Source organism: Mustela lutreola, chromosome 8, assembly GCF_030435805.1.
Source record: "Mustela lutreola isolate mMusLut2 chromosome 8, mMusLut2.pri, whole genome shotgun sequence".
Lineage (NCBI taxonomy): Eukaryota > Metazoa > Chordata > Mammalia > Carnivora > Mustelidae > Mustela > Mustela lutreola.
The window spans coordinates 77,045,821-77,068,987 of record NC_081297.1 but is presented as its reverse complement, the minus strand read 5'-3'; the positions used below and the strand labels follow the sequence as shown (position 1 = coordinate 77,068,987).

The following is a 23,167-nucleotide window of genomic DNA, read 5'->3' as shown; positions in this document are numbered from 1 at the left end:
ATATGACTTTAAAATATAACAAAAGTGGACTTCCCATTCAGGTTAGCTTTCTCCATCAGTCCAAGTTAATAACAATTTACTATATAATAAACAGTCTAATATTTCTGCTAACAAATCTTGCTTTTGATTAATAAAATTTTCAGAAAACTGTAAAGATGATTTCTTTCTCTAATATCTCCTTAATCATGGAAAACATTGTATTGCATGCTTGATTTTTTCAGTGTACCTATGGGATTGACAATATGCCCGTGTGTCCTGACAATAAAGGCAGTTATCTGAATATATTCCATTTTGGAAAAGCACATTTAGGTGCTAAGCGTGTAACTGCCATCGTGTTCAAGTTCAGAACTTGAAGATCTTTCGTTATATTAATAGACCCTCTATTTTTAGATGTATCCAGATACTAAATGTGAATAGCCACATATATTCTAATGTTCTTGAGAAAACTCACTATCAATTTTGCATCACTAATTTTTAAATCCTGTATTTAATTAAGAAAAACATCTTTCTTATTGACCTCATTCAGGGGGAAATAAAATGTCAGATGTTTCTGTATGAATGCACATTCCTCACTAAATCTCTCAGGCAACTGCTTTTGTTACTGTTACTAACACAATGCTCCATCATCTCTTTGTATACATGTCTAATTTATCAGTTTCTTGTAGATTGTCAGCAGCCTGCTGCCTCCGTACCGCCACAGTGCTCACAACTAGCCGGGAGGCAAGACTGCCCAACTGTCAGGTAAATTCGGACATCCTTTCTCTTCTTACCCAGCTGCATGTCAGATCCATGGATCCCAAGCTCTCCTTTCCACACCATAACTTCCTATCCATAATTATATTTGCTACATTTTATCTTAAACATGGGCTATGCTAACATACTCTGGATACCTGAAGTCTACATGTGCTCTGTGGACAGGCAGGAGAGCTAGCTACTAGTGGGTAGACTCCAAGCTCCCTTCAGCTCCCTTATGTGAATAAATGCTAGGATTAGTGCAGTGGTTCGTTACCTTCCAAAGTACAAAACTTGGAGTTAGGATGTTTGCCCTACTTCTTCTTCTTCTTCTTCTTCTTCTTCTTCTTCTTCTTCTTCTTTTTTTTTTTAAGATATTTATTTATTTATTTTACAGAGATCACAAGTAGGCAGAGAGGCAGGCAGAGAGAGAGAGAGGAGGAAGCAGGCTTCCTGCTGAGCAGAGAGCCCGATGCGGGACTCCATCCCAGGATCCTGAGATCATGACCCGAGCCGAAGGCAGCGGCCCAACCCACTGAGCCACCCAGGCGCCCTCTACTTCTTCTTTTGCTTGTCTTTTGTCCTTAGAATATAGTTCTCAGAGAAACAAGCAGTAAGAATAGAAAGCATATCTCCTGTCTGTTCCAAGACAACTTTATGAATGTGTTTCTCTTTTGTCTCCACTCACTATCCTCATTAAAACTGGATTTGAAGGCTGGAGAAAAATTTATAATTGGCATTCTAAAAGAATATTTACAGTGATAGTGCCCTTTATGTGAGATTAACTGAGGAATCTTAAAGGTAGTGTTACTCACTCCCCATACACTAAATTGGAGAACTGGTTGACAGTTTTTTAAAATTAACATATAATGTAATATTTGCCCCAGGGGTACAGGTCTGTACCCATCAGGTGATGTACATGTCATCTGGCTTACACATTTCATAGCACTCACCATAGTGGCTGACGGTTTTTATTCCAGTGAAAGGTTTGCAAATCCATCACGAATTTACCCCCATGTGGGTGAATCCACACTCGGCATCAGAGCACCCCCTCAGGATGTTCTGTCTCTGGCTAGTACTTCATCTCCAGTTATTTGGCCTCTGATGGTACAAAGCTTTTATAGTCTGGTGTGGCTTTTATAGTCTACTTATTGTTCTTTCTGTATTTTAATGTATGTGTCACTCTTCTACCAGAGGAAGGCTGTTTTGGCATAGGGGCAGGCCTAAATACATCTCCACAGACCTCAGGAGTGGATATCAGGAGCAGGCTGCATGTGGTCAGGGGTTCAAACCAGGAGAGCTGGGGAGCCCCAGACGCTCCGCAGAAACATGAGGGCAGCCAAAGCCCCCATGTGACTTGGTCTCAGAGGGGGCTGTGCCTGCCAGTTGCAGAAGGGAGACATGGAGTTAGCAGGAGAAGGTACACGATTAAATAAGCCCAAGCCAGTGTCTCCTGATTGATGTCTAGTCTGCCAACAGGATTCCAGTCACAGAGTTTTTATTTCAGGAGCATTCTTTGCTGACATATGAATACCATCTTATCATAACAGCCAGCTGTAGAGTCATTTTAATGATGTGACTAACTGAATATAATGGTAAATGTTCAGACCCATCCTAGTGGGACCCAGTGCATGCAGTGGTGAACAACATGGGGTCTTAACCCACTGCCACCGTCCCTTCTCCACCAAGCACCCCACCCCCGCCAGGTCCTGGCACAGTGCCAGGCACGCAACCCATGTTCAGCCCCTGCTGATTACAGGAGTAAGGGAATGAGCTCTGGAGGCAGATTGTTTGGGTTGAAATCCCATCTCTACCCCCTGCTAGTTGTGTAATCGTGGAAGGTTGCTTTTGCTAGCTCAGATTCTCTGTCTACGTGTGAGTGGTTTTTGTTTTTGTTTTTTTAACTTGTAAAGTAAGGAAGGGAATAGTTCTGAGGGATTCAGTGTGGCACAGACCCAATGCATAGTGTGCTCTCGAGATGTGTTGCTCTTACTAACCGTTGTCAGTACCTAACTTCCTCAAGGCAAAGGTCTGTGGCCTCTTTCTCTTTCATAACTTCTCTGATTTGCTTGGGGAAAGAATAGAGAAGCCTACTTCTTTAAGTGTTTCAATTAGGTAAGGAGGGGAAAGGCTACTGGGGAAATTTTTTAAATTTTATTTCACTTTACTTTTTTTTTTTTTTTTAAGGAACTGGTTTGAGTAAATGGTTACCTGCCCCAGTTCTGTATCTTCTGAGCTTACAGAATTTAGGTTGCTCGTTAGACTTTCACAGGGATGATTTACTTTAAAGAAGAGCAATTTAATGAGTTACAAATGTTTCTAGTTTCTACCCATATAAACAAAGCATAGCCAGGTTCTGTGGTCCCCAGAGAAATTATAAAATCCACATAGACCTGGAAAAACTTATTTTCATAGTCACTGGGATTATGATTGACTTCCTTCCCACCCACACCGGCTGCCAAATGGATCTAATTTAAAGCCCTCACTGCTCTTGTCACTTCTTGGTGGCAGAAAAGTTAACAGCCAGTGTTTGAATTTCTACCGTGTACATGACATGTGTTCGGTTCTTTACACTTATTAATCATTACAACTCCCAGAAAGCAGGAACAGTTATCACACCCATTTTGAAACCAGGAAACTGAGGGGGAGGAGTAGGAGGTTAACATGACTTCTCCAGGGTCACCCATCCTGAAAGCTATTGAGCCCAACGAGTCTGGCAGGTATTGTCCTAACCACCATGGTACATCACTGTACCGCCAGGAGACCCTCCCTGGTTTTCATTATACTGTAAGGAGCATAATCAAAATTTCAATCACTCGTGTTGACCCTGTATCACTGAATTGAAAAGAAAGGAACATTCGTTTAATGAGAAACATGAGAAATAGAACATGCTCCCAATGTTGAGTAACTTTAGGTCAGTATTCTCTATCTCTGTTTTCTCACAATAAAAATTGTTTTATATGTCCATCAGCTTATACATATGTTCAAATAACTTTTTAGGTTTAGGGTTTTAAATAAATGAGCATTCTCATATTTTCCATGTATGCTTCTTACAGATTGATTCCGTTGTAAAGCTAAATTATTAAAGTTGTTTATAGATAATAGATAATCAAAATGTGAAGGGAATGGCCAACATGGGGCAGCCTTAGATGTAATATTTAAATATATGGAGATGTTTGGGATTTAGCACTTCTCCCCTTCTATCGGGGAGTTGCTTACTGGGACGAAAAAAGAAACTTTCTGAAGAAATATCAATTTTTACATCTTAGGAACAGTTTCCTAAGCCTACTGTTTACAAAATGATCTACCTACAAAAAGTAGGTTCTTAAATGGTAAAGGTTGAATAACAAGTGGGTTCCCGAAGGCTGTTAGCAATTGGAACTAAATACAGCCTATACCTGAAATAATTAGAACTTATTAAATATTTACATCTAAGAAATAATTTCTTAACCAGTAAGCCAAGAAAATGCTTCTATCTTAATGTATATAGTGTGATGGCAGTTTATGCAAATGTAAAGTAGAAGTAGTGTAATATAAAGTATTTATGAAAATCTGAAATCATGTAAGAAACCTGAAATAGTGAACACATTTTGAAATCATGTAAAGTAGAAATAGTATAATATAAAGTATTTATGAAAATCTGAAATCATTTAAGAAGTCTGAAGTAGTGAACACATTTTGAAATCATGTAAAGTAGAAATAGTATAATATAATATATTTATGAAAATCTGAAATCATGTCAGAAATCTGAAATAGTGAACTCATTTTGAAATCATCATGAATGACATAATGTGATGGTGTTGGGCCAAGTGAGCTACATAACCTGTGGCTCAGCTGTTGCCACACCCTTCAGCTGGTCCAGCAGAAATTCTTGCCTTCGACCAGAAACCAAAATCATGCTGTATGTTAGCTCAGAAAAGAAAAGAAATGTTTGTCTTCTTTGATTAGGAAGAATATTTAGACTACATGGGACCTTCCAACATCTTTCTTTCATAATGTGACCACCCCACACTACTTGCCATAACTTATGTTGAATAATGTGTTTAGCTCCCTAAAAAAGAAACGTGTTCTAAACCATGCAGCTCTAACAGAGAGAGAAACTCTGTTAGATCTGTGGGAGAGTCTGTCTGCTGCTGTATTTCCTGGGCCATCTGACTCCGTCTGCAGTGGGGAGGAAGAGCCTTGCCATGCAATGATCCCCCCCACCCCCCGCCCTCGGTGGTGAAGCTCCAGCTCTCCCAGGGCTACCTACCACGTTTTAAAAATAGGTAGGAAAAGTCATTTTTATCACAGGTTGCTCTAACTAGTACAGAAGAGCGCTGTCCTCTGAAAGTAAATTCATAGCAGTTCAAAGAGTTTGGGAACTAAGGATGACCTCAAGTAAATCAGCAGTTTACATAATTATAATTTTGTCTTAAAGTTGAAGAGTTACATGTGAAGGATAATTTCAGTACCAGTGATGAAAAGGATTTTGAATGCTAATTTTTAATGAATTCAATGGTAATATTAACTTTAGATATAAAAACGAAATAGAAAATAAATTATTTATTAAATAATTCTTTATTTGGGCCATGGCTTAATTAAATGGTTCTGATTTGAAATAAATTCTATGGTACTGAATTCATAATATATGAAGGGGAAAAGCAGAGTTTTAGAAAAATGCCAGTCTTTTTTGATTTAAAATAAACCTATAGGGGCGCCTGGGTGGCTCAGTGGGTTAAGCCGCTGCCTTCGGCTCAGGTCATGATCTCAGGGTCCTGGGATCGAGTCCCGCATCGGGCTCTCTGCTCAGCAGGGAGCCTGCTTCCCTCTCTCTCTCTCTCTCTGCCTGCCTCTCCATCTACTTGTGATTTCTCTCTGTCAAATAAATAAATAAATAAATAAATAAATAAATAAAAATAAAAATAAACCTATAGTGTGTGTTTCCCCCAGTCAATCATCTTTGAGAGGGTCCAAACCCAAAAGTGTTTTGTAGTTTTACCTTAGGAAGTTTTACTCCCTTGTCCGTCAAGATTATTCATTAAGACATTAATTAGCCTGAGCATTTATGCATTCATTTAAACAGGAGGCTCTCAGAAGTGGTTATTTGGAAGGGTGCATGGTATGCTCAATAACTAGGAAGTCTTAAAACTGTCCTGTCTTACTTATACTGCCAAACTAAAGCAAGTAGTGGGAACCCTTAGAGCAACTTAGGCTTCCATGGGCAAATTACTTATCCTAGGGAATCTAGATCCAGCAGAGAACTGTGGGTCCTCTAAAGCTTTGATCCAACGTTGCCTACTCCCCTGGAGCTTGTTGGAAATGAAGATTCTCCTGTCCCATCCCATACCTATTAATCCGAAGCTGCATTTTACCGAGATCCCCTGAGTGGATGGTATGCATATTGAAGTTTTAAAAGAACTGACTTGAAGAAATCTTGCAACTAACACAGAGACCTAGAAGAAATGAGACTGTGTGCAGAAATTGAATAGAGCGACGTTAGGGGAAGGGTTTACGTGTCATTTCCCTAAGGTTTTTTTGTTTGTTTGTTTTTGGGTATTTTTGGCATCCTTTTTGAAAAGCTGCAGTCGTCTTGGCATGCTTTAAACTATTTTCTGTGCAAAATTTGTGTTTATGTTTTTAAAATTTCTATGAAAAGATTGTGTCTCTGTAACTCTTAAAGAGTATGCCTGGCCTCCCGTAAATGGCGTTTTTGCTGACACGCTTGTTTCTCATTTTCAGTCCTGACCTAGCTCTCCCTGATGAGCAGCCACATTCCAGCCCACACTGCGCCCCTCTCCACTGTCTCTCCAAGCCTCCTTACCCCTAGTCTTCATCTCCCGCGGATGGATATCTAAGGTGAATGCTTTGTAGCCACACACAGGATACTGCCCAAGACCCGGCGGGTGTTTTCTTCTCGGTTGTGAGATGTAGGATTGGATTCATGTTCATCGTTTTGGAAGATGAGAGAAAGTTAAGAAGAATAACACAAAGCACAGACTCAAGTGTGATAAAACACTTTATGGTTTCTCTAAGTCACAGATGAATTCTGCAATCAAATGGCTGTGGTTGAGTTCAATAAAAACAAAACATAAAAGGAAACCAGAACTATGTATCTCAGATGGCTAGCTTTACCTCGATAGCGTAAGAAAGACCTAAGACAATGTAAAATACATATATTGTAAAATCATCTTTCCTTGTACTTCAAATTCAGCTATAGGAGTTGATTCTGATACTTTTTGTCATTGATATTTATTTTGTATTTTATTTACCACATGATTTATGTCTATAAAAATAATTTCTGTGAGAGGTGAACTTAATTCCTTTATTGTTAAGTATACATAATTTGCTCAGTTAAGTATGAGTTTTAATTTAGTTCAAAATCTGGAATTGGCCAGACTGTGGTCATGTTTCTTGCACAAAATAATAAATGAGGTGCATCAGAATGTTAACAATAACTGTATTTTGCTGCTACAATGATACTGTTTATGCACTTATTTTCTGATCAGTAGCTCATTAACTGCTGGTTGTTGTTTTTTCTTTCTTTCTTTTTTTTTTTTTAACCAGAATTCTTCACTTGCCATCATTAAGTAACTCTAAGAAAGACTATGCTATGATTCATTGACTTATTGAACTCTTGACAGCATCTTTAATTTTTTAAAATTACAGACAAGTAGATGCTCTGGTGCTGCCCATTTGTGTGTGTGTGTATGTGTGTGTGATAATGTTAAGAAAGCTAAATAACGTGAAGGGAAACAAAAAGCTGTGTTTATTAAATGACCAGATTTTTTTTTTTTTACTTTCCCAAATTCAGGGTCCTACTAGGAGTTTTTCCTGCAAAAAGGTAACAATTGGGAAAATATATAAATAGATGTAGCGTTTGGTTAATTAGTTGACCCAGAAAGTGTTCAAATTTTGAGTAGGATTGTACGTTTCGTTGTTGTTGGGGTTTTTTCTCATAGTGAATCGTCCTTGCCAAAAAACAATAATAAACCTTAGCTCATTGTCTACTTTTGACAAACACTCAGGTGCCTACAATCATTATATTATATTGAGATAGTCCATGTTCTTAGTTTGTTTTCAGATTCTGCTGGGTAACTTTTATGACTTGATTTAAGGCAGTGGATTTTCATAGCAAAATTTCTTTTGCACATAATCTGACAAACAAGGAAAACAGCTAATCGAGCTGAAAGGTCTAACACTCCTGGGCTCCTTAACTATCAAGTGCTGCCCACACAATTGCTCCTAGCCCTGATTCCTTGTCTAGTCAGGTAGCCTTAACTTATTTAAGACCATTAACAGTTTGACCTTTTCGTGTAACTATATCTGTAACTTCTCTTCAAAACAAAAACAATCCTCACTGTTAACACAGAAGGTAGTTAACAACGCCGGGTTCTAACAGTGACGATCTGGTAGTGGAGATCGCGGCTTACTGAGTGGGAGCGGGTGTACATTAATGGACGGTCCATCAAAGATGCCAGCCAGTCGGTAAATCATAAAGCACGGTGCAGGAGCTTTCGTCAATCGTATACCTAGTAAGTAGTGGTCACACTATTACCAAAGCAACCAGGAGGTTTTGAGTTCCTTCTATGAGTGCTATTTTTCAACAGCGTCATTCTTTATGCAACTTGGAGTAACTGGAAATCTTCACCAAAATAGAGATTCAGGTTAAAGTAAAGAAAACAAGAAACAAAGCAAATCGTCACAAAGTCCAGATCATGGCACGCTAACATTCTGCTCTTTCCCTACCTGCATCGCCTTGTTGTTCCTAAACACTTGCTTCATTTTATTGGCGTTTTATCTGCCTGGTACCAGTGTGAGTGAGACAGTGTGGGTTTTGTTGGAGTTCAAGTGAAAGAAATGACCCCATTCCCCATACTACCCCATTCCTGCTTTTTCTTTTTTATCTTTTTATTTGTTCTTCAAGCATCATGTTTTCAGAGCTGAGAAGTGGCATAGCTGCTAAGTTGACTTTTAAGAAAAACTGTTTGTGCCTGAGGGAAAATATGCCTTTTTTAAAAGTACCTCAGAAAATCTTCCTATGCTGCATCTCGATATTGTTGGTGGTACAGGGAACTGAGCAGTAAGTACTGTCTGTGTGTAACTACACACAGTACTGCCACACAGTACCATCTGTGTGCCTACTTACAGTGTAGTATTGCTTTCATGCTCCCTGACTTTGTATTTATGACCTGATGAAAAGCCACATTGTAGATGAAACATTTATTTCTTCCCATACAAAGTCTATTATATGCTGGTTTTAACTCAGTTCTTTATCTTAATAGAGTGGGAAATGCTTGTTTTGAAATACAAATTCTATAAACATGTTAATTTTAGCAAAATTTTACCAAGAAGATATCGAGACTTGGAAATAAATGTCTAATTTTCAGCACAAAATTAGATAATAATCCCTAAGCAGTAGGAGAGAATTCCATGTACTTACCCTGTGGCATCATTTAGTACACTTTAAACTGAGCCATATCTGTATTTATTTAGATGCATTTAAAAGAATAAATATGTGTAGAATGTGTTAAAATTAGTACCTGTAAAAAAAATCAGGAATCAAAAGGAAATGAAAAATTGAAATATCAGTGAAAATCAAAAAGAGTGAACCTCAGTAAGACTAATTGTAGATAGACTTGTAGTGTAAAAACCAAACACAGAAATACAATAAGAATATGGCTAATTATTGGGAACAGAGTGGTCAAAGATTAGAGGTAACCAGCAAGAGTGGTTAGCAAAGTAATTAGGTAGGTTTTTTAAAGTAAACCCAATTACCATCCTAAAAAGAAGTCCTTATGCAGAAATGCTTTCCTAACTGAGGATTCCTCTTAGCTAAAAAATTAAATTAAATTTAAGGGAGCAATAAATTTCCTTTAGCCGGAGTGCACAGGAGTATACAGGACCCTTGCATAATTCTTTCCAATCAACTTCTGACTCATCAGATCCCTTTCTTACATCCAATTCTGCTTCAAGAAGAAGAATTTGTAGAACTTTGAGAAAACAGAAAGCTATTAAATAATTTAAAAAAAGACCCATTTAGAAAGATAATACTTTTATTTAGCCTAAGGAAGAGGAGGTACAATAGTGACCTCTAAAGAAAGGAAATTTAACAAGAGGTACCAGCTATAGATATCACTATTTAAACTGGAATAAGAAAAACTAAGCCTTTAGTGTGTAGGATTTATATTACCTCGATGAAAGAGATTTTTAACAGTGGAATATGAATCACTAATATTGATAATCATAAGGAACATTGGTTTTTTACAAATTAAACATTATTGGTTATTTAGTAAGGATTGAGTTAGGGGGCAATGTATCTTATGATAATGTATTATAATTCTGGGGTTTCATAATCTTATGCTTCTTTTGAACTTAAAAATACATTAAAGTTATGCTGGTTAGTCACAAAATATTTTATCCCTTGAAAATAGGAAGGCAATCTTAATTTTTCCAAGATATCTGATTTTTAAAAAAGGAAATCATTGGTATTGTTTTTTCTTCCAGCTGTATTTCATAATATTGTTAGTAATTTTACTTTAAAAAGCCTCAATTGTCAGAGTTTGAAAAAACAAATGTCCTCAGGAATACTTTGGAAATAGAAGGTATGCAATCCTTTGGGGGGCAAATGCCTCTCGAATTTTATCTTTTCTTAAAAGGATCTTCAATCTCAATATTTCCTCTTTCTTATTGCTTTGGAAAATATTCCTGTGCAGCTAGTCCTTCTGTTTCAAACAACCATGAAATGTTGGTCAAATAAACCAACTGTGAATGTGGACAGTATTAAATGAAATCCTCTACAATTCTCAAGTAGAAATTACAAAATATGAAAAAGAAGAAATGAAATATATTTTCTACTAGGATAAGAATGGCAAATTTAATGTCTAATTGTTATAATCAAACAGCCAAAAGACATAATCTGTCTTCCAGAAAGACACATCAAGGGACACTAATCAATTCCCAGTAAGGAACTGTGCTGATTCAGCCCAAGGAGGCCAAACCCACTGATACTGTAGATAGAACGTAGGACTAGATTCAAAAGGAACTCCTAGGGAAAAGTTCACAATTTAAAAAAATTTGTTCTTCAGGTGTTTTGTTTGTTTATAAACTAGGATGATTTAAAATAATCTTTATATTTAAGATTGCAAAAATTTAGAAGAATGTGTTTTCACATAAGAGGATATAGTTCTCCAAAAAGTTGTTGAACTAGTTGTGATAAATGACGTTCGTGATCAATGCTGATACCGACAAGTAATTTTTACCTTGAAATCCATTTCTATGGACATGGAAGACCAATCTAGCTTCCGAGTGACCTTTTCCACTGTCTGCAGTTATGCCCCCAGATGAGTTGCATCTGTAAGTAAGTTCATCTTTATTTAAATGCTAAATTAACCGCCATAGTCCCTGATGTAGTGCATTTGTAGCCTGATCCAATTATGTTGACATGTGAAAGATTTTGTCGAGGCATCTCTTTCATCCTTTTCCCTCAAAGTATAACTGAGGAAGATATTTAGTACTGAGATATGTTTCCCAGTCGACGATTTTCCAGAAATAATATTCTACTTAAGAAGAAGAGGAGTAATTAACTGCCTTTACTATAAGGGTGTGAGTACATAAGTATGCGTGTAAAATGTTTGCATGAGAAATTTCACATCATGTAAGCTTTCTCATACTCATAATGCAAACACTATAGACGTCTTATTTCTCTTATGATCTTCTCTCCATTAGGAATGTAAAGAGATTATTACCTATATCTGGTCTCCTTTCCATATTGAAATGCATGGCTCTAATCCTCAATGTATTTTTAGCCCTTTCCTTCACAGTTATTTAAAATTTGTCCTATTTAAACTGACACCTGGATAAACTACCAAGCCGGATGATTTCTGTGATTGGAGTTTAAGTGCTGTAGAACATTGGCCGAGAACACATTTTTTTTTAACTTTTATTTCTTTCAGAATTATTCTCTGATTATTATGGTTCTCTAATAAAAACACTGAGAAGTAAATTGGATGCTTTTAGTGTGACTGTACGGTTTTCTTTCTAAAAAGTCATTTAAAAAACAAAGATCAGAGAACCGTTTGAAGTAAAGAGAAATGTCATCTTTTTGTTGACAAACCATTATTCAGTAATACGGAATATCCAGAATGAATCATTTTTGTCATTTAGGTTTATAGATATGATTACACACCAAATCTTAGAGGAAAGAAATGATTTTACCATTATTGCCACAAAATTTTTAAGCTCCATGGTTTGACTGTTAGAGTCAATTAAACAATTCTTTGAAAATCTTTTTTGATATTTTTGTAATCTACTCAGTGTTTTTATTTGCATGATTACATGTATATGATGAACCATACATGATTCTGAATTGTATTTCTTTCCAGTATTAACATTTGTGTAGTGTGTGACCAACCTTGATTTGTACCTATATAATTGTTGTTGTAATGATTCTGCTCTTCCTACATTTAATTGCAATTTTGTTATTATGCCTTTTGGGATTAAATGATGTGAAGTGTTTCCACCTAATGATAATACCATATGAAAACATGACTAAAAGACTGACCTAAGAAATTCTTTTGTTGCTAATCATTTTTTAAAATCCAAATTTCAACAGAAACTTGTTCTCAAAGACATATGCATTTATTTTAAATTCAAAATAATTCTTATGAATTTATTATTGCTTGTCATTTTAAATTTTTTTATTGTAGACAATCCTAAGTGAATGTCTATGGGAGAATCTGTTTATGATATCTGCTTGTGTTTGTGTAATCAATGGTTGGGAAAGGCACTCCAATGCTAAGAAAATAACCAAAAGCCGATATAATAGTTCTTATATCTTGGTTTATGTTACCAACTGACTATGGTGTAATGCATAACTCTTTCCAGTAAATAAACTGGTTATCTTTTGTTCATTTCATCTATGCTACCTTTTTATCAGTTTTAGCAATCTTTCTGTATGTCATTTTGACTTGTATTTATCAAATAAGAAAAAAAGTAAATGAATCTCTATATAATTTATATATCTATGCAAAGAGCCCTTATTTGAACTAAAAACTAAATGCTTAGCTTTGACATGTCTACACATTTCTAGTAAGTAATGTTTATCAAATTTGCCCATTTTCTCCACTTGTCATCTTTCCCACTTGTAATCATTTCTAAAAGGATATTTTGGCAGGTGGTTACACTTAGCTGAATTAGGTTAGGAATGTTCCAACATGAAGAAAATGCCTGTTTAAAAAAAAAAAAAAAGGGAAACATTATTTTAATGAAAGAAGAATGAAGTTTGTATGCTTTATTTGGGACACAATACTTCTTTGTTCTCTCTCATATGAAGGAGCAGCAGAGTCCCCCCAGAAATATATGTTGGAGCAAATATGGACTTCCGTGAGGTTTTGATGAGTCGAAAACTCCAATGCAATCCTCACCATAACTAAGCAGATTAATGGGCACAACAACAGTTTTAGCTAATGGTGTCTGTCTACCTGTTGTATGAATACAACTCTAGAAATAATAGTGTAAACTTTCCCCCAAATATCTCCTTTTTCTCTTCTAAGAACTATCACTTCCTGGAGGCTGGATCTCTAAATCTGTTTGATCCCTAATCTTCTCTTACACAAGGAAGCTGATAGTTGCATTCAAAAGCTAAAAAACTGGATCAGCCTCCAGGAGAACCAAGAAAATTTCTTCTTATCCCTGCATTTTGCGGGTGATTTGGGTAGCCCTGCATCCCCACTGGAGGTAAGAAAGAGTCCAGAATTGATGGGAACTTGTGGGAGGGATTTTCCTTTATTTGGGGTTGTACACACATTGACTAGTAAATTATGGGAACCTGAATTTTGAATGTGAGCAGTAAGTTCCTGAGAGATGGGTTCCTTGGCTCCTTGTCACCAAGCCTTAGTTATAGCTATCTGGAATTGAGATTATAGAACCTAACTTTACCTGCCGTAATACCAGAAGACACCAAATACCAACCAGTCGAGGGAAATGGCCTTTAAATTCGGTGAATGGTTATTCTCCTCATTCTCTCTTGGTCAATCTAGATCTCTAACTGTGTTTGAAGGAGTCTTCATGTGTACAATGAAATCCTCTCCAGAGTTCCTTCTTAAACATTTTATGAGTGAACTATCATTGAAATACTTTAAGAGAAAAGGATAAATCAGCCACAACATTAACAATAAGGAAGATGAATCTTACTGGAAAGAATATTGCCAGTATCAAAAGTAAACATAATTCATAATGTAATTTAACTGTAGAAAACAATATAAATCATCACTATAGTGACATCCCGTAAAGAGCAAAGAAAAGTTGCAATTGTTTACATAATTGGTGAGACCCAGTGCAGAATGAAAATGTGGACCTCCTTGTTCTAAAATTATTAAGAATTTCAAAACTGTGACAGCAGAACATTAAGTCGGGCAGGGAATCCTAAGTGTAGGGCCCTATGTGACTATAGAGGGCTAGCCCGTGAAGCCAGACTTGCCCCAGAATATGCTAAAGTAGTGATCCAGGACCTAAACAGTGAAGGTAGCTATCCAGAACCTGGACTTTATTATTAACAGAATGGATTTTCCAGTTTCCGTGCTTACAAAAAGAAAACAATGTACTTATTATCTGGGACAAAACATTTTAATGCTATTACTTTAAAGAGTTACCAAGTTGAATCTGGCAATAGTTCCATAACCCAATGCAGCCTTACATTTCAACTTAAAATTTTTTAAATTCTGATGTTATCTATCAAGTTGTATAGAAATTATAAAAATCATTAAAATAAATAAATAATAGCAGTAGACATTGTAATTACCGTATATTTAAGTAAAACTAATATAAGATCTCTACTGATAGCTTCACAACTTGACTTCCTTTGAAGTTATGAATGATTAATAAGGTCAGCCAAATATCACAGGAAGATTTATGTCATTTAGAAGAGCTAATAGCCCAAGATTAGTAATTGTTTTATATCAACTTCTAAATAAATCAAAGAGGAAAAAGACTATTTACTTCATCGAGAGCCATTGGTACTGAAGATAGCTTAGTAAAACATAAGCTACCCTATACGAAAAAAGGGAGAAAATTAGAATATATATTAATTTTTTTCTTCTTGGTAAAGCAACAGTAAAGACCGATAGAAATGGTTATCTGTAAAAGAGCAAAGCATGTGGTGGAAGGGAACCAGAGGAGACAGATTCCTCACTAGGAGCTGAATGCTCCTTTTTGTATTTTTTCCTATTTCAACCATGGAAATACAGTATCTGTTCAAAAATGAAAAAATAAATATGGGCTCCCCCAAATTTTATGACTAAGTCAGAAATAAAAATTAGTGGGGCGCCTGTGTGGCTCAGTCGGTTAAATGTCTGCCTGCAGCTCAAGTCGTGATCCCAGAGTCCAGGGATCAAGCCCTGCCCCCAGTGGGTTCCCTGCTCAGTGGGGAGCCTGTTTCTCCCTCTGCCTCTGCTCCTCCCCACAGTCATGCTCACTTTCTCGTTCTCTCTCTTAAATAAATAAATAAAATCTAAAATAATAATAATAATTTAAAAAGCAATAAAAAATAAAAATTATCATGAATTCTAGAGAAAGAATTGTTCCAAAGCAAGCTATGTCAGTGGAAGTATTTTGAAAAACATGGAATTTGTTCAATTTTAAGCCCTGGTATTTATAAGCTCTGTGCGTTGGAAAGGTATTTAGCCTCTTTATGCCTCAAGTGTCTCATTTTATAAATGAGGATAAAAATGCTCACCTGGCAAGTTTATTGCAAAGATTAAAGGAAATGACAAAGGTGATACCTTTCAAAATGGTGTTTAGTCTTTGATAGCTAATATTATTTCCAATAATATAATGCTTAGACTAGTGGAGTCTTATCTGGATGAAATTCTTCATTCACTTATAAATACATTAATTCAGCAAATTTTTATTGAGAAACTGCTTTGAGACAAGATTTTGCTCTAAGGGCTTAATATATCAGAAAGTAAAGCAAAGAAGGTTCATGTCCTTTTGAAGTTTGTATCAGATATGTTGCATTGATGAGGAAGAGATACGAAAAGTAGTAAACAGAATAAAAATGTAAATATCGAAGTATGTAAAACAGTTTCAAACAGTGAAACTTATGGAAAAAGGAAAAAAGCAGGACCAGGAAAAGAGATTATGCTGGGTTGGGTTGGGGAGAAGGTGAAACAAATCACAATATTAAATGGGGTGGGCAGGTGGGGCCTTACTAAAAAAGAAGAAAACAAATATAATCCTGTTCACATTGTGATTGTTTCAGTTTTTAAAATTATTAAATTACATGTTACTTAGAGTTTTAGATGTTATTATCCATCTAAAAACATCAAACGCCATGAACATTAAGCAATAGCATTTTCAAAAGCTAGTCTTTTAAGATGTTCTAACAATTTTAGAGTGAGCATTACAAAATCTCATTTCATGACAATATGAGCTTAAAAACTCAATATTCATTCTACAAATAGGTATCATGCCTTTTTGAAGATTCAGGACAAGCCCATTTATGCTTCTCCAATAAAAATTTGAGTCAGACACTGCATCAAAAACTAATGATGTGGGCACCTAGATGGCTCAGTTGGTTAAGCAACTGCCTTTGGCTCAGGTCATGGTCCTGGAGTCCTGGGATCAAGTCCCACATCAGGCTCCCTGCTCAGCGGGGAGTCTGCTTCTCCCTCTGACCTCTCCCTCTCATGCACTCTCTCTCTCTCAAATAAATAAATAGAATCTTAAAAAAAAAAAAAAAAACTAATAATGTATTTTATGGTGACTAACATAACACAATAAAAAAAATTGAGTCATAATTTTATTCAACCAACTTGGTTGAATAATGAATGAATTTGTAATTGACCCTAGAAATAATCTTTATGAGGACTCGTGTTTTTCAACATATAGCCAGAGACTAAACTGTTTTTCCTTCTTCTTCTTCTTCTTTTTTAAGATAGTTTGTTTGTTTATTTATTTATTTATTTATCTGACAGAGAGACACATAAGAGAGGAAACACAAAAGAAAGGGGAATGGGAGAGAGAGAAGTAGGCGCCCTGTCGAGCCGGGAGCCTGAAGTGGGACTTGATCCCAGGACCTGGGATCATGATCTGAGCCAAAGGCAAACACTTAATGACTGAGCCACTCAGGCACCGTAAACAGTTCTTTCTTCTAGTTGTGAATTCCAACTCTCTCCTTGAATGACCCTTTCATCCAAATTTTCTGTAAAAGTAAGGGCATGTTTTAAAAATACACTGGCAGCCTTCCCCAGTACATTTGCAGCCCTCCCCACCCAAGTACATTTGCACAAACTTTCTTTCCAAAAACGAAGGTAAAAAAGAAGGATACTGTCATGGGGCACCTGGCTGACTCAGTTGGTGGAACATGCAACTCTTAATCCCAGGCTTGTGAGTTCCAGCGCCATGCTGGGTGTAGAGATTACTTAGAAATAAAATCTTTAAAAGAAAGAAGATATTGCCACATTGCTAAACTTTACATTAGCTTGCTGCTGAGAATTACCACTTTTCTTAGATTTGTGTAGATTCAAACTTCAAGCCTGGTTATCTCATTAGAATCAGCAGAAAGGAATATATATTTTGAAGTCAGCCTTCTCTTTATTCTCATAAATAGTTCCCCTAATTCTGGGTTACTTTACTAGAAAATAAAATCCGTGTTTCTAAATATACTTATGTAATGTGGAAAGAGTCTCTTCAAATTATAAATCTAGGTAAGTATGCATACTTAACAAATTTCAAACAAAGATGAAAATAAAATCCAACTGATGAAAATATTACCTATTAAAAGTCCAATTATCTAAGTCTAATTTAATGTCACTTTTTTCCAGCAGATGCAAATACAAAGCTGACTGAATTCAGGTATAATTACGATAATGTGGTTTTAATTATGCACACCAAACCAAAGACTGTCTTTTAAAAGTGCATTTTATCTGGAAAATGGCTGTCATTGGACTGGATGATGACAGCCTTCCATTACTGGTAGTGCCATTTAATTTCCACATCTAGTGGTTGATTAAAAAAAAAAACAAGATTATCCGAAAATACTCTTTAGTTAGGGCGCCTGGGTGGCTCAGTCCTTAAGCGTCTGCCTTCCACTCAGGTCATGATCCCAGAGTCCTGGGATCAAGTCCCACATCAGGCTCCTTAATGGGGAACCTGCTTCTCCCTCTCCTGCTCCCTCTCTGCTTGTGCTTTCTCTCTCTGTGTTAAATAAATAAAATCCTTTACACAAAGAAAGAAAGGACTTTGGGGCCAGACCAGAGAAATGGAGCAAATTCATATTTCTTCCATTGTTGAAATAAAAACTAAATGAGTTCAATGTGTAGGCACCAAGCTGTTCTTACCTTTAGTTCTCTGTATAACATTGCATGTGACCACTAAAACAGCAATTTTCTATTTTTTTTTAATTTTTAAGTTTATTTTTTTTATGAACATATAATGTATTATTAGCCCCAGGGGTACAGGTCTGTGAATCTCCAGGTTTACACCCTTCACAGCACTCACCATAGCATATACCCTCCCCAGTGTCCATAACCCCACCACCCTCTCCCTACCTCCCTCCCCCCGGCAACCCTCAGTTTGTTTTGTGACAGTAAGAGTCTCTTATGGTTTGTCTCCCTCCCAATCCCATCTTGTTTCATTTATTCTTTTCCTACCCCTCAAACCCCCCACATTGCATCTCCGCTTCCTCATATCAGGGAGATCATATGATAGTTGTCTTTCTCTGACTGACTTATTTCGCTAAGCATGATACCCTTTAGCTCCATCCACTTCATCACAAATGGCAGGATTTCATTTCCTTTGAGGCTGCATTGTATTCCGTTGTGTATATATACCACCTCTTCTTTATCCATTCATCTGTTTATGGACATCTATGTTCTTTCCATAGTTGGCTATTGTGGACATTGCTGCTATAAACATTTGGGTGCATGTGCCCCTTTGGATCACTACATTTGTATCTTTAGGGTAAATACCCAGTAGAAAACTGCAATTTTCTCTTATAAATTGTTCGTTGACTACAAAAGATTCTTGTGCAGTCATTAAACGAACATTTATTGACCATGTACTATGTGTGTCAGTGGACTCTCAAAACTTCCTTGAGAAAAATTATTCTATCATGAAAAGCTGGAACACGTGCCAAAGTCATGGCAATGTCCTGGTGCTCACAAACCCTCTACTGAACAACATTGATGCTTCTAAAGCAGTGCTGTCATTTAAGACATGAATGCAGTATAATAGAGCTAAAACTTTCACCAGAATATATCTGGTAAAGTCTGCAAAGAAGCACAGAGAGCCTGTGTCTATTTTCGGATGGAAATATTGCACCTGAGGCATTGAACAAATTATGCAAGAACTGATCATGTTCTTAAATATACTCTAGATCAGCAAAGACACAGGGTGATAATTGGCTGGAGAAGTGAGGATCACGCTGGTGAGGCTGTGGACACAGTGTCAGCCCTTTAAGTTCAAGATCCCATTCACGGCTGAACCTTGCTCAGTATATTCATACAGAGCTTCTCTTTGTCCTTGGATGGGAGTTACTTACATCTCCTCACAACTGGGAACTTTGCGAGAGACCTGATCAGTTCAGGATAAAAGCATTCATTCTGGGGGCACCTGGGTGGCTCAGTCAGTTAAGCATCTGCCTTCAACTAAGGTTGTGAATCCGGGGTCCTGGGACCTTGCCTCTTATTGTTGGGCTCCCTGCTCAGGGCAGAGCCTACTTTACCCTCTGCCTGCAGCTCCCCCTGCTAGTGTGCTCGTGCTCTCCCTCTCTGTGTCAAATAAATACATACGATCTTTTTTTTTTTTTTTTTAAGATTGTATATATTTATTTGACAGACAAAGATCACAAGCAGGCAGAGGGGCAGGTAGAGAGAGAGGAGGAAGCAGGCTCCCTGCTGAGCAGAGAGCCCGATGTGGGACTCGATCCAAGGACCCTGGGATCATGACCTGAGCCAAAGGCAGAGGGTTTAACCCACTGTGCCACCCAGGCGTCCCCATAAAATCTTTTTTAAAAAGATTTAAAAAAAACATTCATTTCAGCTGGAATAAATCAGGTTATTTTCCTTCAGACTGGTCACAGAAGAGGTTCTGACAATCCCATTCATTTACTTCCCAAACGTTTGTCTTTTCCTAGTAATAAAACCAATACGTGTTTATTTTAGCAAATTTGCAAGACGTGGGAAAGTTGAAAGAGGGCAATGAAATTCACCCATAATCATCTCTCAATAGAAACCGCTGATAACACTTTGGTGTCCTTCCTTGAATCATACTGAATACTCAGTTTTGAATCCAGCTTTTTTTCTCTTACTATTTTATGGTGCATTTTTTTCTAGGGCTTTAAAAGTTTTTAATTAAGTCATTTTTAATGCTGATATATTATTCTATGGAATGAATAAACTATACTTTATAAAATACTCTTGTTTTGGAACATTTAAATTGCTTCCAGACTTTTACTATTATAAATAATAATGCAATTAAAATCCTTGTACAGAAATTGTCATCTAAATTTATGACTCTTGGGATCCATTCCTTTAAGAATTACTATAATGCACATTTTTCCTTTAATGCATATTTCTCCAGGAAATTTCACTGAGCATTTTACTATATAGAAGTCACTGTGCATGATACTACAGACAATACAAATATGAATTAAACCGAGTTCACCACTAAGAATCTAGAAGGGAAAATCAGACAAAAGTATACATAACTGTAATAAATATGGGAAAGGGATACATTTCATGAACAAAGGTTTTGATTTGCCCTTTGGAGACTCAAAAATGAGGACTCTTTTCTCATGACAAATTGAAACCTCTTTGCCTGAAAATGTTTATTCCCTGCTTTAAAAGCTGTTTCTGATTGCTAATATTCTCATTGAAATGTTTATCGTTTCTCTGTGTCTACTTTGGAAAAAAAAACCTCTGTTGGATGTATTGCATAAGTATTACTGACTTCAGGTTTAATAGTTTGTCTTTTTCCCAACAGAAATTTCAAGCATTTGAATATGAGCACTTTGTTTTCTAACGATGCAGGGTTATGTGGGTGGCTGCAAATCCCTATAGACGCAAGCCTTATAATAAAGCAATGGTGTCGCGAACCTTGTAATAAAGCAATAGTCACTGGGGGAAAGGTGTAGGTTGCGATTATAGATTAGCACACACTCTCACAGATTCAGTATGTTAGCTTCCATTGATTTGTTATGGTAGGTACAAAGGCATCATCTCGCTGAGCTTAAATGACAGGTTTTGATAATAGTATTATCATTTTTCAAAGTCAGACGAAACTTTTATGTAGGTTTCTTATTTCCATTGTATCAAAAAACTTTGTAAAGGATCAGAGAGGAAATTTTCAGACTGTCCTTCTCATCTGTGTCACAGCCACCCAGCTCTGCCATGGTAATGTGAAAGCAATTGTGAACTGCTGACTGGCTCAATAAATATTTATGGACAGGGAAATTGGCATTTTACATAAATTTTATATGTCATAAAATACTATTATTTTGATTCCCCCCCCCCCCACCATTTAATTAAAAGCCCTTTTTAGTTCATGGGCCATACAAAAATAATCCGTGGGTGGGCTGCATTTGGGTCACAGGTCATCGTTTGCTGGCTTGTTGCCTAGACTATCTCATTCAAAAACAACAGTTATGTACAAATTCTAAAATAAAACCCTTTAAGCAGCAATACTAAAAGATTAAATACGAGGCTTTATAATTTTACAACTCCACAATAGCCAAACTATGGAAAGAACCTAGATGTCCATCAACAGATGAATGGATCAAGAAGATGTGGTATATATAATTTTACAACTCTAAGTACTTTTCTTAAAATTTGGATCAACCATTTCCCTTGTATTGGTATGCTTTTGGCTACAGGTAACAACAAAGTGTGACTAATGGTGGCTTAACTCTGAGGACAAGTAATTTTATCACTTATCAAGGATTCAAGACATAAGACATTTCAGGGTTGGTTGCAGAGCACACTGAACTCTGCAATGGCCCGGGGCTCTTTCCAACATGCTGTTCTGCCACCCTTAGTAGATCCCGCAACATCGCCTCTCTTGGTCACAAGATGATAGGCATTTCAGGACTTATATCTGTATCCTTACAAAGCCACATCTGCAAGCAAAGGGAGCACGAAGGAGGTGGGTAGGGAATCAGTTCTTTTCAATAGGTTATTCTCTTAATGAGTAAGAAAATTCTTCCCAGAAGTCCCACAGCAGTTTTCCCCTTAAGACCCATAGTGCAGAACCAGTCATATATGCATGTACACTCTCCCCTTAACTCATCAGCTGACAAAGAAAATAGGATTACCATGATCATCTGGCCCCATCTGGCCTCTGCTGTGAAGGAATACAACTTGTCCGTCCATATTGCCGCCAATATTTGAATGACATTGGGTTTTGTTAGGAAGGAAAAGTGGGGATGGCAGTTGAGTAGACAAGTGCTTGCCACGTTGTTTTAATTTTTAATAATTTATGAGTTGATATATTTAAGGTGTATAAAACCAAATCAACAGGAAAAACACAATTTATTGAATAAGATATGAGGCTTTTGTTACACCATATGCACTTTTTGTATTTTGTTATGTATTTTGTAACTCCATGGTACATTTTCTAACTCTTTCTATACTCTGCCACTAATTCACTCTTGATCAGTCCTGAATATTTCAGCTCTTCAAGGCCAAACTTGTATCATGACAGGTTTAGGTGACGCCTCAAATTTGTGCAAATCTTCTAAGAGGTGTGTATATATTTTTCCTTGCACAAGTCACTAATACATGCAACACCTGGTAAAAATGCAGAAGTAGGAACTAAATTAACATGGACATTAATTAACTTTAAATAATACATGTAAAATTATATATCTATGACTATAATTTCTAACGTGTCATTTCATATATATGGCTTCATATATATGAAACTATTGAAATTTCAACTTGCATCCGCTCAATATATCATACTGTTTACTAAGTTCCTATTAAAATAAATGCATCATCTTCTTCAAGTAGGTTTTTATAAAATTATCTCCTGTAAATGCTACTACATAAAGGCAGCATGGCTCATGTTCATGGCTTTTAGTCACCTTTATTACTTTAATAGCATTTATATAAATTTCTACCCAGTGATAGCATCAAAGTGTATAACTAATAAATTTATAATTTATTTACTGAGGAAATAACAATTTATTATTAAAATGAGAGAACTTTTATCTTTCTCTCGTGAGATAAAAATAAGAATAACTTTGTTACAAAGTGTTGATTTCCCTTAGATTCCAGTTTTGGAAATGATGTCCTATTAATAGTTGAAGCAGCTTACTAATTCCTAATTTTTCTTCTGAATGTTCTTTTTTGGTTTTATCTTGCTTATTAGGGACTAGATCAGTTGGAGACTGGTTAGGTTGTTAAAATTAAATTGAATGTTTGTTTAAAACATTTAAACTAGAACGAAGAGACATATG

The 23,167-nt window shown here is 36.5% G+C and overlaps 1 protein-coding gene across 7 annotated transcripts in view; it reads left to right on the top strand.

The window, feature by feature from the left end:
• BICD1 (BICD cargo adaptor 1) overlaps nt 1-12,628 on the top strand; it is a 230,220-nt gene extending 217,592 nt beyond the window's left edge. For 3 of the 7 annotated variants that reach the window (XM_059185687.1, XM_059185685.1, XM_059185682.1), the window contains 2 exons: nt 666-741; nt 6,454-12,628. In XM_059185687.1, coding sequence (XP_059041670.1) covers nt 666-713 — 48 coding nt within the window. In that variant the 3' untranslated portion in view covers nt 714-741; nt 6,454-12,628. Of the gene's footprint in view, nt 1-655; nt 742-6,453 lie in introns of all 7 variants that reach the window. The other 4 variants (XM_059185689.1, XM_059185684.1, XM_059185683.1 and 1 more) reach the window with 2 other exon arrangements.
• The last annotated feature ends 10,539 nt before the right edge of the window (nt 12,629-23,167 follow it).